The following is a 15,515-nucleotide window of genomic DNA, read 5'->3' on the forward strand; positions in this document are numbered from 1 at the left end:
AGTGGGGGGGGGGGGGGGGACACATTATTAGGAATGGGATAAATATGTAAACGGAATATTTCCCAGTTACAGGAAACTCCAAAAATGGCAGAAGGTGGGGCTGGAAATCTGAACTGCTAGGAGGAACTGTCTGACATCTTGTGTACTATACTAGTCATTACAGTGACATTATTTATTATTTCAACTTCTGTAGTCATTCCACTGTAGTGACCTGTAGTCCATCTTTTTTCTTTGCTGTATAAGACCTTAAAAGAGTTATCTGCATTTCACCGGTCAGCAGATTTATGACACCGGCTGACCTGTTACATGTGCACTTGGCAGCTGAAGGCATCTGTGTTGGTCCCATGTTCATATGCGTCTGCATTGCTGAGAAAAATTATGTTTTAATATATGCAAATGAGCCTCTAGGAGCAACGGGGGCGTTACCATTACACCTAGAGGCTCTGCTCTCTCTGCAACTGCCGCACCCTCTCCACTTTGTTTTACTTTAGGAGGCTCATTTGCATATATTAAAACTTCATTTTTCTCAGTAATGCAGGCACATATGGACATGGGACCAACATAGACGCCTTCAGCCAATTTCATAGGTACAAATCTGCTGACAGATGTCCTTTAACATTAATGCTGAAAAGATTCCTACCGATCGAGGGCTGAGCACCCTGCGCTCCCCGGCATAACTAGGTTGCGGGCACTTTCTGGATCACGTGCTGTACTTTCAGTACGTGATCCTAGCCCGGTTACAACCTGCAAAGTTATTCCTTCTGGAAAGATATACTGCAACTAACAACCAAGCATTACCCTGTGTGCGACTGCGTGGGAATGCACCCGTTTTACAAGTAGAATAGTATTATGTATAGAAAAGAGTATCTGCGCTAGCGTACTAGCATAGATACTTTTTTTTTTTTTATACACGATCGTGGTTTCTATAATTGGTTATTGGACTGGTTGTCTACTTTTTGTATCTTGCTGCAGCAGAAGTACTGTTACAGGTGGTAGCGCTAGTGTACCATTTATTTTAAGAGTATTATGTATATATTTCAAGAAGGAATAACAGAGGGTTGTTATAAAGCTTAATTGTAGTAAAAGATGCTGCCAGATTGTTATTTAATAGGGAGACAACTCAACTGTTCAGCCACTCGCCATCTCAGCCAGAATTATTAATCAGAGTATTTTTTTAAACTCACTTTCTCCTAAGAGATATAGTTAAAGGGAGAGGGCCTGTCAGGTCCCTCATACTGCCCATCACTGAGGGCAGCAAAGTGTAATTACAGTCAAGCTGATTTCAGCAGTCTGTCACTTGGAGTTAACATGAAGTGTGCGACCACAGCAAGGATTCCAATGTTAAAGGCTACATGCACACGACCGGTGTGTGTTTTGCGGTCCTCAAATCGCGGATCTGCAAAACACGGATGGCGTCCGTGTGTGTTCCGCAATTTGCGGAACGGCACGGACAGCCTTTAATATAACTGCCTATTCTTGTCCGCAAAGCGCGGACAAGAATAGGACAGGTTATATTTTTTTTGCGGAGCCACGGAACGGAGCAACGGATGTGGACAGCACACGGAGTGCTGTCCGCATCTTTTGCAGCCCCATTGAACTGAATGGGTCCGCATCCGAGCCGCCAAAACTGCGGCTCGGATGCGGACCAATGAAACGGCCGTGTGCAGGAGGCCTAAGAAGGAGTCCGATTTTATGCAGGTGTGACTCCTCTCTCTAGCCGCTGAGTGACATGTTTCTCCATACACCATTCAGTAGCTGGAGAGCGGGGGAGCCCATATGTCATAATGAACTCCTTGCTGTGGCACTGGCCGTGCGCTGCACAGTTTAAAGGGGTTGGCCGAGATTTTGATATTGCAGACTTATCCTCAGGATAAGGCCTCTTGCACGCGACCGTATGTATTTTGGGGTCCGCAAAAAACTAATCCGCAAAAAATACGGATGACATCCGTGTGCATTCCGTATTTTGCGGAACGGAACAGCTGGCCCCTCATAAAACAGTACTATTTTTGTCCGTAATGCGGACAATAATAGGACATGCTCTATTATTTTGCAGAACGGAAATACGGACATTGAATGCACACGGAATAACTTCCGTTTTTTGGGCAGGCGCATTGAAGTTAATGGTTCCACATATGGTCCGCAACAAAAAAAACTGAACGGACACGGAAAGAAAATACATTCGTGTGCAAGAGGCCTAAGTCCTCAATATCATATCGGCGGGGGTCCGGCACCCCATTAATCTGCTGTTTGAAGAGGCCATGGTGTTCCTGTGAGTCCTGCCTTTTCCTTGGCCTGTGCCATCACATTCATTGCTCACATGGCCTAGGCGCAGCTCACTACCATTCAAATGAGGCTGAGATGCAATACCAAGCACAGGCACTATTCAATGGATGGCGCTGTGCTCAGTAAGCTGCAAGGTGGCTGTGGAGCTCGCAGGAGCAACACGGCGTCCTTAAATAGCTCATCGGCGAGGGTGCTGGGAGTAGGACCCCTGCCGATCAGATACTGATGACCTATCCTGGGGACAGGTCATCAATTTCAAACACCCGGAAACCCCCTTTAGCTTGCGAGTTCTTATAAACTACTTCCTGTCAACACCACTGAAATCAGCATGCCTGTCATTACACCATGCTGCCCTCAGGGAGCCAGACCCCTCAGGGAAGGCAGCACAAGCGGCCTGACAGGTTCCCTTTAAATGAAAATGTGACTTCTAAATTATTATTATTATTTTTTTAACTAATAAAAAAGGATACTGAAACATATTGCTTACTTTCAATCGGTTTTTATTTTATTTTTTATCTTCTGCACAATGTAAATGGGAATAGACTTCTATGGACTCGTGTTCTGATCATGCTCTGAGGCCTAGGCAGAGATCTCTGCGCAGGGAGGGGGTAGATAAGCAGTGACGCTATCTATATACAGGTGATATCTGTCATTGCAATCCTGCCTGTGATGACAATAAGATGACTGCCAAGAACAGGAATGGTCAGTGTATATTGTGAGGATCATTTTATAATACTGATAATGAAAATTATAATAATGAAAAATGATGATAAATTAGGAAGAACACCAACAAAAATAAAAAATAAAAAAACATGTTTAGCATAAAAACCTGGCATTCTCTGGCATTCCCTTTAAAAACAACCCAATTAAATGTACAATAGCTGTCGAAGTGTGACATCTTATATTTTATGTAATGTATTCTTAAACTTATTGAAGTGCTTAAAAAAAAAATGAGAATGGAATGTGTCATCAAAAAATGACATTTTCAAAGAATGTTGGGTGTTATATTTAATTTTCCATGTCATCTACAGTACAGACCAAAAGTTTGGACACACCTTCTCATTCAAAGAGTTTTCTTTATTTTCATGACTATGAAGGCATCAAAACTATGAATTAACACATGTGGAATTATATACATAACAAACAAGTGTGAAACAACTGAAAATATGTCATATTCTAGGTTCTTCAAAGTAGCCACCTTTTGCTTTGATTACTGCTTTGCACACTCTTGGCATTCTCTTGATGAGCTTCAAGAGGTAGTCCCCTGAAATGGTTTTCACTTCACAGGTGTGCCCTGTCAGGTTTAATAAGTGGGATTTCTTGCCTTATAAATGGGGTTGGGACCATCAGTTGCGTTGAGGAGAAGTCAGGTGGATACACAGCTGATAGTCCTACTGAATAGACTGTTAGAATTTGTATTATGGCAAGAAAAAGCAGCTAACAGTCTATTTAGTAGGACTATCAGCTGTGTATCCACCTGACTTCTCCTCAACGCAACTGATGGTCCCAACCCCATTTATAAGGCAAGAAATCCCACTTATTAAACCTGACAGGGCACACCTGTGAAGTGAAAACCATTTCAGGGGACTACCTCTTGAAGCTCATCAAGAGAATGCCAAGAGTGTGCAAAGCAGTAATCAAAGCAAAAGGGGGCTACTTTGAAGAACCTAGAATATGACATATTTTCAGTTGTTTCACACTTGTTTGTTATGTATATAATTCCACATGTGTTAATTCATAGTTTTGATGCCTTCAGTGTGAATCTACAATTTTCATAGTCATGAAAATAAAGAAAACTCTTTGAATGAGAAGGTGTGTCCAAACTTTTGGTCTGTACTGTATATTTTAAAAAATATCCTAAAATCCTGCAGTTTTCAAACTGGCCACCAAGCCTAATTACAGGTGGCCCTTCTTGATCTGTACAGATCACCTTCAGCAGTCATCTCATTATCATCACATGCAGGATTAACATGACAAATATCACCTCTGTATAGATAACACAGGATCCACCATTCACAATAGGTGATGAAGATTCAGACTCCTGTACTCCACTTTGCTATTTAAGAAAATGCTTTATTCAAAGAGCGATTTCCAGTCAAAAAAACGTTTTTCGGCAAATAGCCTTCTTCAGTATAACTGGTTGAGCCGCATGGATAGAAGAAAAAGCATGAAGATAAAGTACCCACAGCGGGTTGCAGAATGCTGCAATGGTACAGGAGTCTGAATTTTCATTATTACCTGGCCTGGGAACCATCTCCTGTTGCCCACACACTCAATCTATTGGCGTACCATCCAACCTTACATCATTCACAATAGGTGATATCACAGCTTATCTACTCCCTCTTGACCTCTGCACAGGTCACAGTACTAGACACCCTGATGCTGCAAGCGACTATCGGGAGGGAAGCGTTCCCTTCCAGCAGTCGCCAGATAGCTAGCAGAGGACACTGCTGCTCTTACATGCAACATGTCCTCTGCAGTATGGGGAGGAGCGATCGCTATGCCGTCACTCGTCCCCATGCAGGACAGTGGTGTGCCGGCGACGGATCGCGATTACACAGCACGATCTGCCGCTGGCAAATCCAGAATATTCATCATGCTAAAAGATCTGAATTTCCAGATGGAGTGTTTGCTCATTTATCGGGCAATCGGAGGCAGTATTAGACTGCCATGTGATCGCTAACGAGCGTTAATACAAATGTTCCTTAGCGATTATAGGGCAGAATATCTACCTGTCTAATACACCATTTAGTTCCTACACACACAGAGCTGAAGATGTCATCATGTATGTTATCAGATGTGTGTAGCATTGTAATTCATGACAGTCAGAGCAGTGAGGAGCACTCAGACCGCTCTTTAGCTCCCTGCTTGAACCAACCTATCCAGCTGTGAGTTAGGACGGGTTTTGTGAGTGCTAATAGGACAGCAGTCATTTTAATTCCTCTTATGACTTCCCCCTAGAGAAAAAGAGCCATTATAAATAATAAATTCTATATGGGAATGAGTTTATAATAAAGTAATATTTAGGTATTTTCATTTTTTTTAATAGTTCCCAGTGAAAAAAAAAACTATAGGTGACACATTCCCTTTAAATGTCTGAACACCCGCTTACCAGTGGCTCTGATTCTCCCTCTGCCTCTTGGTAGACCAGCGAACACCATGAAATAACATGGTCAAATGGTCAGAAATAGCTCCCCTGCTGATCTGCATAGATGGTATAATATGAAGCATTATAGGAATACACTTCCTAATATAAGCGCCTGCACCGCCAGCATGTAAACAAGGGTGACTTGCTGTGAATCAGTCAAGGATTACATATCCTGTACATTTATTAGATGAGTAATGTGTAAGTGACATGTACAGTGCTTTCCCCCCATCTGGTGCTATGACTAAGGTGCCTAATAATTAGAGAGAGAACTCCGGGGCAGTGTGACTTACAGGAAGTGGCAGTCCTCATCTGTTTCTTGGTGGTAGAACACCACCCCAACTTCAAAGAAACTCTAAAAACAAAAACATGATTTCAGGAACAGAACTGCGATAAACGAACCAGAAAATGAGAGTAATCTGCATGGTGATCAGGCATGAATGATAAAAGAGGCCACTAATCCTCAGCGATAGGCCTCATGCACACGACCGTTCCGTTTTTTGTGGTCTGCAAACCGCAGATCCGCAAAAAACGGAAGCCGCCCGTGTAGAAATGCCTATTCTTGTCCGCAAAACGGACAATAGGACATGCTATATTTGTTTTGCAGGGCCACACAACGGAGCAACGAATGCAGACAGCACACGGAGTGCTGTCCGCATCTTTTTCGGCCCCATTGAAGTGAATGGGTCCGCACCCGAGCTGCAAAAAACGCGGCTCGGATGCGGACCACAACAACGGTCGTCTGCATGAGGCCTTACTATGACAAACATTTGCAATGCGCTTTTCCCACAGGGACTCAAAATGCAGGGATAGTTGTGTGGCTGAGGTGACGCCCTGGGAAGTCAGGGGCTGCTATAGAACACACAATTTCAAAGGAAGCCAATTTTGCCTATTTGGATATTTTTGGAATGTCAAAGGAAACCAGAGTACAGGGAGGACACACAAACTCGATTCAGACCCAGGATTCCAGCGCTGCAAGGCAGCGGTGCTAACCACTGGGACACATTGGTGATACTATAAAGAGATAGATTATACTGCAGACAAAGTTTAGGGGGTCGTCCATCCGGTTTCAGAAGCAAATCTGAAAACCCCGACCTGAAATAAAGAGTAGGTAAGTAATTCCCACACAGATCCTGTACAACTGCTCCAATTCTCCTGGCTAAGCTCTATTTACCTGGCTGCAGCAGTGACGTCTTGTCAACAAGATGTGAACGCTGCAGCCCATCACTGGCCTCAGCAGTGCACCCGCCGGTGAGTGGCTGCAGGGGTCATGTGTTGTTGATATCACCTCACTGCTGCAGTCGGGTAACTAAAGCTCACCTGGGAGAACCGGAGCAGCAGTGCGGGATCTTACCTGACCTCTATTTCAGGTGAATCCTAGGGGTTTGTCCAATGTCCACCCATTCAAAGATGTTTTGCTATGACATGAGAGAATTGAAAGGAACCCTAGGCAAGCATATCTCAGGAAAACCAAGGTGCACACAAAAGGTGGTTCTAAAATCAAAGATCTCCATTCTCACTTAAAGGGGTTGTCCCATGATTAATGTGAAAATGAATATAGGAAATAATATAGCTCAAGATAATCTCTTTCTAACAAAGCTAGAACCAGCCCTGTACCTCACATGGATCCAGAGATTTCCCCATTCATTACTCAAGTTGTTCTGCTAAATTTATTTCAAGTTGGCTCAGGGAATGTGTCCTTTCTGCTGTGGCCTGCTCCCTATCACAGCATGGGGGGGTATGTCCTTTCAACAGCAGCTCCCTCTATAACAACTCATGGGGTGTGTCCTTTCTGCTGCAGCTGTCTCCCTGTAACTGTCATAGTTTCTAACAGTAATGCAACTGGTAACAGTTAAAGGATGGAACTGAGCATGTGCGACCACTTCATCGTTGTTACTAGGGATCGACCGATTATCGGTTTTACAGATATTATCAGCCGATATTCAGGATTTTGAACGTTACCGGTATCGGCATCTATTTTGCCGATATTCCTATAACTAATCGGGAACACGGATCGCGCTGCTGACAGCGCTCTCCGTGTTCCCTCAGCAGCACAGGGGAGAAGGAAGCAGTGTCTCCCTCCCCCTGTTCTGCTGCTGCCACCAATGAGAGGAGGGAGGACAAGAGGAGGGGAGGGGCTGTGGCCACTGTGCCACCAATGAAGATAACTCTCTCATTAATTCATATACAGGAGGCGGGAGCTGGCTGCAGAATCACATAGCCGGCTCCCGACCTCTATGAACGGCAGCTGCGATCTGCGGTAGTTAACCCTTCAGGTGCCGCAGCTACCGCTCATAGAGGTCGGGAGCCGGCTATGTGATTCTGCAGCCAGCTCCCGCCGTGTATATGAATTAATGAGAGAGTTATCTTCATTGGTGGCACAGTGCGCCCCCCCACCCAAGTTCCCCCAGTATTAATCATTGGTGGCGCAGTGCGCCCCCCCCAACCCCAGTATTAATCATTCGTTGTGCAGTGCGCCCCCCAACCCCAGTATTAATCATTAGTGGTGCAGTGCGCCCCCCCAACCCCAGTATTAATCATTGGTGTTGCAGTGCGCCCCCCCACCCCAGTATTAATCATTGGTGTTGCAGTGCGCCCCCCCCAACCCCAGTATTAATCATTGGTGTTGCAGTGCGCCTCCCACCCAAGCCCCCCAGTATTAATCATTGGTGGCAGTGGACACAGGGTCCCCTCTCCCCTCCTCCTCAGTGGAAGTTCCGATCAGAGCCCCAGCAGTGGGTGCGCCGATCGGTTACCATGGCAGCCAGGACGCTATTGAAGCCCTGGCTGCCATAGTCAGCTCCCTTGATGATGTGTGCACAAAGCACAGAGCAGCAGGGACAGTGTGAAGTGCTATTCACCCTGATATAGATCTATCAGGGTGAATAGGACAAGGGTTCTAGTCCCTAAGGGGGCTAAAAGTTAGTTAAAAAAATAAAAAAAAAGTAAATAAAAAAATAAATAATAATAATAATAATAATAAACACACCAAAATATTAATTATAAATGAAAAAGATTTATAAAAAATAAAATAAAAAATACACGTTAACAATAAACATTCATTTTCAGCAGATTTGTGTAGAAATTTAATTTTTTTTCAAAAATTTTAATTCACAGAGTATTGGTGTAAGTTATCAGCCTGAAAGTTCACAGATTATCGGTATCTGTATCGGCCCTAAAAAAATCTATATCGGTCGATCACCTGCTGAGGTTGACAGCGAAAAAAGGAAAAGAACAAATGCATTAAAAGTCCAAGTGCTGGTTTGCAGAAAGTAGATGCTGGGGGACAGTCGGCCATGAAACTATGGAATCTGCCAACAAAATCTCACAACACTCAGGATATTTCATTGTCCTCCAGAAGAAGCCAACGTACCTTGCTCACTGCTTGTACTCCCAATTCCTCGGAGATCATGGGGTGTATTATCCATTTGTAGGCCTCCTTTAGTTGGATAATATCTGCTTTTTCCAAAAGACGATCTTGCTTTCTGTTTAGTGATAAGAGCTTTTAGTGAAGACAACCTTCATTGTATAACATTATGAAGGAACTTTCCTAGGGATACATTAGAAACACTAGAAACATTGCTGTCTTACTTGTAGAAGACAAAATCAAAGCTTTACATCATCTATCCTGACATATGTGACTGTTTTAGGCTACTTTCGCACCAGCGTTTACATTTTCCGGTATGGAGATCCGTCATAGGGTCTCAATACCGGAGAAAAACGCTTCCGTTTTGTCCCCATTCATTGTCATTGGGGACAAAACGTAACTGAACAGAACGGAGTGCTCCAGAATACATTCCGTTCAGTTGCGTTCCCATACCGAAGAGCAAACCACAGCAAGCTGTGGTTTTCTTTCCGTCATGAGATGCGGAGAAAAACGGATCCAGCATGACCCACAATGCAAGTCAATGGGGATGGACACAATAGAAAACGGATCCGTCCCCCATTGACTTTCAATGGTGTCCATGATGGATCTGTCTTGGCTATGTTAAAGATAATACAACCGGATCCGTTCATAACAAATGCAGATGGCTGTATTATCAGTAACGGAAGCGTTTTTGCGGATTGCTGCCGGATCAGTTAAAAACGAAATGTGTGAATGTAGCCTTATTTTGGGAGTATATTTTCTTAGCACCGTGTTGTGCCGTTCCTTTGTTATACCTCCTGGAAATGCGTAAATTAATAAAACTAGGTGTTACCCTACGCAATGTCAACAGAGCAGGTCTTTTAGACATGCTGACACTTTCCAATCGGTGTTCATTGCTTTTCCATTGTGATGCACATTAGCGTATAAGCCTACTTTCACACTCGCGTTTTGTGCGGATCCGTCATGGAAGGATCCGTTCAGATAATACAACAATCTGCATCCGTTCTGAACGGATCTGTTTGTATTATCTTTAACATAGCCAAGATGGATCCGTCTTGAACACCATTGAAAGTCAATGGGGGACGGATCCGTTTTCTATTGTGCCAGATTGTGTCAGTGAAAACGGATCCGTCCCCATTGACTTGCATTGTGTGTCAGGACGGATCTGTTTGGCTCAGTTTCATCAGACGGACACCAAGCAGCGTTTTGATGTCCGTCTCCAAATCGGAATGGAGACTGAACGGAGGTAAACTGATGCATTCTGAGCGGATCCTTTTCCATTCAGAATGCTTTAGGGCAAAACTGATCCGTTTTGGACCGCTTGTGAGAGCCCTGAACGAATCTCACAAACGGAAACCGCCAGTGTGAAAGTAGCCTTATTCTCATCGGGTCCAGCCAACCTAATGTGTGTGGGGAGCCCCTAACACTCGCCCAATGCTTTAGTTCTCCCAGGAGATAAGCAGTCACCAGAAGCCGGTGGCTTTCTCCTCTCTCCCTATTGAACACACAAACCTGTTCAGCCAAACCAAATGTGTATGGGGGGAGCTGGGAGAGATAGCTGCCGGCGGAATGATCGTCTGGCTAAGGGCTAGCTTACGAGTGCACATAGCAAATCTAACAGGTCCTTACATCCTCCTCCTATTTCTGGTACGCGTAGCCGAATTTTCTGGAAAGCAATGTTCCTTTTTGATAATGAGGAACTATCTAGCTTCGTAGTCAGATAAGCCTCTGTCACATTCCTCAAACTATGGCAACATGTGCCTGAGTTTGTAACATTGAAACAGAAAGCTAGGAGGGAGGTGAAATTTAGTTTGTGCATGTTCAAAAACTACAAAAATTGGCATTAAAAAGGGTTGTGCAGCAAGTAATCCTCAGGATAGGTCATCAATATCAGATTGGTGGAGGTCCGACTCCCGACACCCCCGCCGATCAGCTGTTTGAAGACCGGGCGGCACTCGTACGAGCGCTACTTCCTCTTCAAGATTATACTGCACGCCATCTCGCTTGCAGTGTAATTACCTGTTCCCATCATGTGCATGGAACAAGCACGTGTAATTACATTGTGCCGCCGAGACTTGAGATGATGCGCAGTGTAATCTTGAAGAGGAAGTAGCGCTTGTATGAGCGCCGCCTCCTCTTCAAACATCTGATCAGTGGGGGTCGGACCCCCTGCTGATCTGATATTGATGACCTATTCTGGGGATGGTTCATCAATATTAAAGGCTGCGCTACCACTTTAACGGCTAGGAAGAAATTTTATGGGGCTCCTTTATGCAACAAAGAGAGACTTTTGCCATGCTTTAAAGGGAACCTGTTACAATCTTGTATTTTATTAATTAAAATCCCTTTCTATACTTAGGAGTCAAGTAGAAAAGAAAAAAACATGCAGAGCGCCTCATCGGTCTGTAGGTAGCGAAACCGCTATAGAGAGGGATACAAATGAGGCGCATTCTTGGTAACCTATTTTGATTGTTTGCCGGACACAACAACCAGTTGTACATATAATAAAACTGGTCTGGCCATCTGCATACTGTGAGAGTCACTCCGGGTGTAGCGGCCTTCGCTGGGTCATGGGTGGAGTGGCCCCCAATCATGGAAGATAGGCTTAGAAAAATGCTGGACTGGCGCTATTCTTTTTACTGTGCGCTAATATCAGGCAAACCATATATGGGATAACTCAGATCTGACACCATATAAACTGGTTGATGCGAACAGAGGGACCCCTGACCACTTCCATCAAATATGGGATCCATGGATACAAACTCAAACTGTGACGTCTTGAACACCTTTTAAGCCTTGCGGAATAGGAGTGTTTGGTGTATTATGTATAGGTATTATTATATTGACGTTACTGTACATTGTGGGGTGTTACTTTCCTTTTTTGCCATGACAGCGATTCTGATATTAAGCGATTGTTGGAGTGAGATGGGGAGGGATACGTTATTAGTGGGTGGCTCTTTTATGTTTGTAGGTTTTTAATGTTTCTTTAAAATCTATTAACAATAACCTTTAAAAAAATATTATGTACGAGGCAGTACAGAAGATGGCTGAAGGGCATAGATGGGCTATTCAGTGACTGACAGCCTCCCCTGTAGAGCTACACATACTGGACTCCGAACTATAAAAATAACAAGGGGGGTTAAATAAACAATATACAAGTTAGGCTACTTTCACACTGGCGTTTTGGTTTCCGTTTGTGAGATCCGTTCAGGGCTATATAATTATATATATATATTACACATACATACATACATACACACACTATATACATTATATATATTAGGGATGTCCTGATACCAGTATCGGTACAGATACCGGACATTTGCACGAGTACCTGTACTCGTGCAAATGTGGCCGATACCTCGTGGCCCAGATCAGCGGTGGCGTGGCCAATCTTCTTCCGGGCGGCTGCTGTGGTGGAGTGGCCTTATCTTCTCTTCCGGGCGGCGGCGCTGCTCCCAGCCCATCAGCGTGTGGACGGCAGCGTGTCCCAGCTGATCGGCTTGGGGGTGGGACTTCTGTGCGGCGGGGTTTCTAGTCCCATGCGGTTGCCTAGCACTGGAAGGAAGTTAAAGCCACTTCCTCCCAGTACTCTGAAGGATCTGCATGGAAAGGATTGCAGAAGGCCAGGTGGGTATGGTGGAGCATGAAATGGAGGAGAAATTCTGTTAATTTGGGGAAATGGGCATATAATAGTGATCCCCAAACAGTGTGCCTCCAGCTGTTGAAAAACTACACCTTCCAGCATGCCCGCACAGCCTTTGGCTGTGCGGGTATGCTGGGAGTTGTAGTTTTGCAACAGCTGGAGGCACGCTGGTTGGGGAACACTGGCATAAGCCCATTCCCCTCCTTATATGCCAGTGTTTCCCAACCAGTTTGCCTCCAGCTGTTGCAAAACTACATAAAACTGTTGTAATTGGTATCGGTGAGTACTTAAATAAAAGCATCGGTCCTTGTACTCAGCCTTAAAAAAATTCTAATCGGGACATCCCTAATTTTATATATATATATATATATATATATCCATCTATCTCACACCCTGCTAGGCTCCTTCTCCTGTATTCCATGCTACCCACAGATACAACTGCCTGTACAACTTGACATGGGGGGGGGGGACCGGTTATTACAATCCTGGAAACATCTTCCAGCTATGCTCACATCAAATTTTAGTCCATTCTGGTCCACAGAGTTCTGTTGTTTTTGACAGCGAGAATAACATGGTCTGAAGAACTACCTTAGCAACATATTGGGACTGAAAAACAAAATCTTCACACTGGTCAAGGTGAGAAGGCAGTGTCAACTGTCAATGTCCCAATTTTTTGCCTCTAGAGCTGTCGGAATTTTGAGTACATTGGTCAAAACCACCACATGAAAAGATGACTTCGGTTGACTTTCTAGAAAATATACAGTCAGGTCCATAAATATTGGGACATCAACACAATTCTAACATTTTTGGCTCTATACACCACTACAATGGATTTGAAATGAAACAAACAAGATGTGCGTTAACTGCAGACTGTCAGCTTTAATTTGAGGGTATTTACATCCAAATCAGATGAACGGTGTAGGAATTACTACAGTTTGCATATGTGCCTCCCACTTGTTAAGGAACCAAAAGTAATGGGACAGAATAATAATCATAAATCAAACTTTCACTTTTCAATACTTGGTTGCAAAGCCTTTGCAGTCAATTACAGTCTGAAGTCTGGAACGCATAGACATCACCAGACGCTGGGTTTCATCCCTGGTGATGCTCTGCCAGGCCTCTACTGCAACTGTCTTCAGTTTCTACTTGTTCTTAAGGCATTTTCCCTTCAGTTTTGTCTTCAGCAAGTGAAATGCATGCTCATTTGGATTCAGGTCAGGTGATTGACTTGGCCATTGCATAACATTCCACTTCTTTCCCTTAAAAATACTTTGGTTGCTGTTGCAGTATGCTTTGGGTCATTGTCTATCTGCACTGTGAAGCGCCGTCCAATGAGTTCTGAAGCTGTTGGCTGAATATGAGCAGATAATATTGCCCGAAACTCTTCAGAATTCATCCTGCGGCTTTTGTCAGCAGTCACATTATCAATAAATACAAGAGAACCAGTTCCATTGGCAGCCATACATGCCCACGCCATGACACTACCACCACCATGCTTCACTGATGAGGTGGTATGCTTAGGATCATGAGCAGTTCCTTTCCTTCTCCATACTCTTCTCTTACCATTACTCTGGTACAAGTTGATCTTGGTCTCATCTGTCCATAGGATGTTGTTCCAGAACTGTGAAGGCTTTTTTAGATGTCGTTTGGCAAACTCTAATCTGGCCTTCCTGTTTTTGAGGCTCACCAATGGTTTACATCTTGTGGTGAACCCTCTGTATTCACTCTGAAGTCTTCTCTTGATTGTTGACTTTGACACACATACACCTACCTCCTGGAGAGTGTTCTTGATCTGGCCAACTGTTGTGAAGGGTGTTTTCTTCACCAGGGAAAGAATTCTTCGGTCATCCACCACAGTTGTTTTCCGTGGTCTTCCGGGTCTTTTGGTTTTTCTGAGCTCACTGGTGCGTTCCTTCTTTTTAAGAATGTTCCAAACAGTTGTTTTGGCCACTCCCAATGTTTTTGCTATCTCTCTGATGGGTTTGATTTGTTTTTTCAGCTTAATGATGGCTTGCTTCACTGATAGTGACAGCTCTGTGAATCTCATCTTGAGAGTTGACAGCAACAGATTCCAAATGCAAATAGCACACTTGAAATGAACTCTGGACCTTTTATCTGCTCATTGTAATTGGGATCATGAGGGAATAACACACACCTGGCCATGGAAGAGCTGAGAAGCCAATTGTCCCATTACTTTTGGTCCCTTAACAAGTGGGAGGCACATATTCAAACTGTTGTAATTCCTACACCGTTCACCTGATTTGGATGTAAATACCCTCAAATTAAAGCTGACAGTCTGCAGTTAAAGCACATCTTGTTCGTTTAATTTCAAATCCATTGTGGTGGTGTATAGAGCCAACAATGTTAGAATTGTGTCGATGTCCCAATATAAAACAGTGGACACCACTTAATGCACTTTCTAAGATATGAGGAACATAAACAAGTGTGTAATACCAGATGAGTCCGGAGACCATTACTCACCTCATTTCCTGTTGGGCTTGCAGCCATGTAGAATGCTATATTTAGGCAAGGACACACCCAAAAAGAAAAAAAATAATAATATGATTACTATTATCAGTTGGGTTTTTCATTTACAATCGGAGTATCTAAGGCTGGTTTGGCACCACTGCAATTAACCATTTGCATCTACAAGCCCTGAAAAATTCTACTTTTACAACATCTCATTTACAACATTCAAAAAGTGCAGAGTGACTGTGGGTGACTTTTTAGCGAAGATCGCCGCTGATCGCTAGCACAGTGAGACTGGCTGATCTGTTCATTTCAGGATTGCTGCAGGGGGTACGGGGCCCCCGTTCTCATGATCAGTGGTGGGACCCCCACCGATCTAATAACTTAATCTAACCAGAATACCCCTTTAAGTTAGTGATAAAGGTGATACGGTAACTTAATAGACGGCTTGCAACCATCACTCATTCATTGTCAATGGGGACAAAACTGAACTGAAGGGAACGGAGTGCACCAGAAGGCATTGCTTTCTGTTTCATTGCGTTCCCATGGCGCACACAAAAACGCTGCGCCCTGGGATGCAGAGCAAGACGGATCTGGCATGACTC

The 15,515-nt window shown here is 44.0% G+C and overlaps 1 protein-coding gene across 2 annotated transcripts in view; it reads right to left on the minus strand.

Annotated features, from left to right (window-relative positions):
- PUS10 (pseudouridine synthase 10) overlaps positions 1-15,515 on the minus strand; it is a 121,338-nt gene that overhangs the window by 63,094 nt on the left and 42,729 nt on the right. For both annotated transcript variants that reach the window (XM_040429727.1, XM_040429728.1), the window contains exons 5-7: positions 14,923-14,957; positions 8,802-8,913; positions 5,722-5,783 (exon numbers count right to left, since the gene is read on the minus strand). In XM_040429727.1, coding sequence (XP_040285661.1) covers positions 5,722-5,783; positions 8,802-8,913; positions 14,923-14,957 — 209 coding nt within the window. The remainder of the gene's footprint in view (positions 1-5,721; positions 5,784-8,801; positions 8,914-14,922; positions 14,958-15,515) is intronic.

This window comes from Bufo bufo, chromosome 4 (genome assembly GCF_905171765.1).
Source record: "Bufo bufo chromosome 4, aBufBuf1.1, whole genome shotgun sequence".
NCBI classification, from domain to species: Eukaryota; Metazoa; Chordata; class Amphibia; order Anura; family Bufonidae; genus Bufo; species Bufo bufo.